The sequence below is a fragment of the Eretmochelys imbricata genome, chromosome 14 (genome assembly GCF_965152235.1).
Source record: "Eretmochelys imbricata isolate rEreImb1 chromosome 14, rEreImb1.hap1, whole genome shotgun sequence".
In the NCBI taxonomy this organism is placed as follows: domain Eukaryota; kingdom Metazoa; phylum Chordata; order Testudines; family Cheloniidae; genus Eretmochelys; species Eretmochelys imbricata.
Genome location: NC_135585.1, coordinates 28,482,455 through 28,485,450, shown reverse-complemented (window position 1 = coordinate 28,485,450; position 2,996 = coordinate 28,482,455). Strand labels below are relative to the sequence as shown.

Genomic DNA, 2,996 nt, shown 5'->3' with positions numbered 1-2,996 from the left:
CAGGAGGGATTTTAAAGGGGTTTACCCTTCCCTTTATATTTATGACAGGGGCCTAAATGTGAATTGCTAAAAGTAATGTCCACATAGGGCCTGATTGAAAGGCCATTTAATTCAGTTGAAAGATGTTCATTGATGTCAATGGGCTGTTGATGAAATCTCTCGATAGATTTTAAGGGACAGATTTTCAAAAGTATTTGTAGCTACCACTGAAATCAATGGGATTTTGTGCCTCATCTGCTGAAGTGCTTTTGAAAAGCCCACTAAACAACTATCTGCAACTTTAGACACCTAAATATCTTCGAAAATATGCCCCTTAGGAGCTCACGTCCGGTAGATTTTCAATAAAAATTAAGCTCCTAGAAGCTAGATCTTTAATCATATTTAGAGGCCTATCTGAATCTTTAGGTGCCTAAATTCCTTTGCAAATCTGGCCCTTAGGCACTTCTGAACATTTTACCCAAATACAAAAGTTGTAAATGTAAAACTGGAACCAGGATTAAAAGAACAACAACAAGGACAGTTACTACCAAAGGGAACATGAGCACAGGCTGAGAATCAGACCCAGTAACATCTAAGCCATTCAAAAACAACTTCATGTCCCACTGAATACCTTCCATAAAGCCTCCTTCACCTCTTTGTTTCTCAGACTGTCAAAGAAGAGGTTTAACAGCGGAGTTACAATAGTATTCAAAGTGTTGACAGTCTTGTTCATGTCCAAGGCATTCTGTCTGGAAGGCCTGACATACAGGAAGATGGTGGAGCTGTACCATATAATCACAAGAGTGAGGGGGGAAGAGCAAGTGGAAAAGGCCTTTTGCTGGCCTTGGGCTGACGGGATTCTCAGTATGGTGGAGAGGGTGTAAATGTAGGAGACCAGAGTTATTGAACATAATCCCAGGATGACGATGATCGAGATGATAAAAGCTGCCATCTCAGTCACGTAGGTGTCTGGGCAGGAGAGAATGATGAAGGAATCTATGCTGCAGGAGAAACAAGTAACGACATTAGTGCCACAGAAGGACAACCTAACTCTCAGAGATTCTGGGATAGAAATAGCCAGGAAACTACACACCCAGGAGCCAAGGGCCAGCTGAGCAGACAAGGTGCTGTTCATGATGGTGCTATAGTGCAATGGGTAGCAAATAGCCAGATAGCAGTCATAGGCCATGGCAGAGAAGAGGAAATATTCTGTGCCTCCCAGGGAGAAAATGAAGTCCATCTGCAGGATGCAGCTACTAAAGGGGACGGTTCTGCTTTTCCCCAGGAAAATCGCAGTGATCTTGGGAACACAGGCTGTGCTGTATCATATCTCCAGCAAGGAGAGGTGGGAAAGGAAGAAGTACATGGGGGTGCGGAGTTGATGGCTGGCCCTCACTAGGTAAAAATCATTTTCTGCAACTGTCAGGACATACATCATGGCAAACACCACAAAAAGAGAGATCTGCAAATATTGACTACCGGGGAAGCCCAGAAGGATAAATTCTTATACCTTGGACTGGTTTTCCTTCTCTATTCCAGTCACAGGCTCCATCTGTCAAGACACAAGAGACCATAATTCAGGAGAAGCTTTGTTACCTGGATCGTTAGACATCACAAGTACAGTTTTCATTGGTGCCTGTCAAGATTCCTTCTTCACTCTGAACTCCAGGGTACAGCTGTGGGGACCTGCATGAAAGACCCCTAAGCTTATTCTTACCAGCTTAGGTTAAAAACTTCCACAACGTGCAAACTTTGCCTTGTCCTTGAACCCTATGCTGCCACCACCAAGCGTGTTACACAAAGAACAGAGAAAGAGCCCACTTGGAGACGTCTTCCCCCAAAATATCTCCCCAAGCCCTACACCCCCTTTCCTGGGGAAGGCTTGATAAAAATCCTCATTAATTTGTACAGGTGAACACAGAGCCAAACCCTTGGAACTTAAGAACAATGAAAAAGCAATCAGGTTCTTAAAAGAAGAATTTTAATGAAAGAAAAGGTAAAAGAATCACCTCTGTAAAATCAGGATGGTAAATACCTTACAGGGTAATCAGATTCAAAACATAGAGAATCCCTCTAGGCAAAACCTTAAGTTACAAAAAGACACAAAACCAGGAATATACATTACATCCAGCACAGCCTATTTTACCAGCCATTAAACAAAAGGAAATCTGACGCATTTCTAGCTAGAGTACTGACTAACTTTTTACAGGAGTTCTGAGCTGCATTCCTGATCTGTTCCCAGCAAAAGCATCACACAGACAGACAGACAGACCCTTTGTTCCTCCCCCTCCAGCTTTGAAAGTATCTTGTCTCCTCATTGGTCATTTTGGTCAGGTGCCAGCGAGGTTATCTTAACTTCTTAGCCCTTTACAGGTGAAACGGTTTTGCCTCTGTCCAAGAGGGATTTTATAGCACTGTATACAGAAAGGTGGTTACCCTTCCCTTTATATTTATGATAGTGCCTACATGATATAGAAGCCTAAATCCCATTACAAAATCATGTAAGTTGCTTAGGAGCCTAAGAGCTAGAGTTTCAAAAGTGTTTAGATGTCAACGGTGCAGACTGACAAAAATGCTTAAGCAGGTTAGGCACCTAATCTGGTTAGGGGTTTTTGAAAATCCCACTCAGCATCTATCTGAAGCTTTAGACATCTTCATACTTTTGAAAATCTGGCTCTGAAAGATTAAAGCTCTTTTGAAAATTGGATGTAGTCTCTCAAGTCACCCAGGGCCAGATTTTAAATGGTATTTAGGCATGTAGTGGGATTTTCAAAAACACCAAGGCACCTAAACTGATTGAGTTCATTGATTCATAGATTCCAAAGCCAGAAGGGACCATTGTGATCTTCTAGTCTGACTTTCTGTATAACACAGGACATAGATCTTCTCCAAAATAATTTGTAGAGCAGATCTTTTAGAGAAACATCCAATCTTGATTGAAAAATTCTCAGTGATGGAGAATCCACCATGACTGTTAGTAAATTGCTCCAAAAGTTAATTACTCTCACTGTACGCCT

At 41.9% G+C, this 2,996-nt stretch overlaps 1 protein-coding gene across 1 annotated transcript; it reads right to left on the bottom strand.

Annotated features, from left to right (window-relative positions):
- Positions 1–592: 592 nt before the first annotated feature.
- Positions 593–1,219, bottom strand: LOC144274951 (olfactory receptor 6F1-like). Its single transcript, XM_077834044.1, has one exon. The coding sequence runs from the start codon at positions 1,217–1,219 to the stop codon at positions 593–595; it is 627 nt and encodes a 208-aa protein (XP_077690170.1).
- Between the last annotated feature and the right edge of the window lie 1,777 nt (positions 1,220–2,996).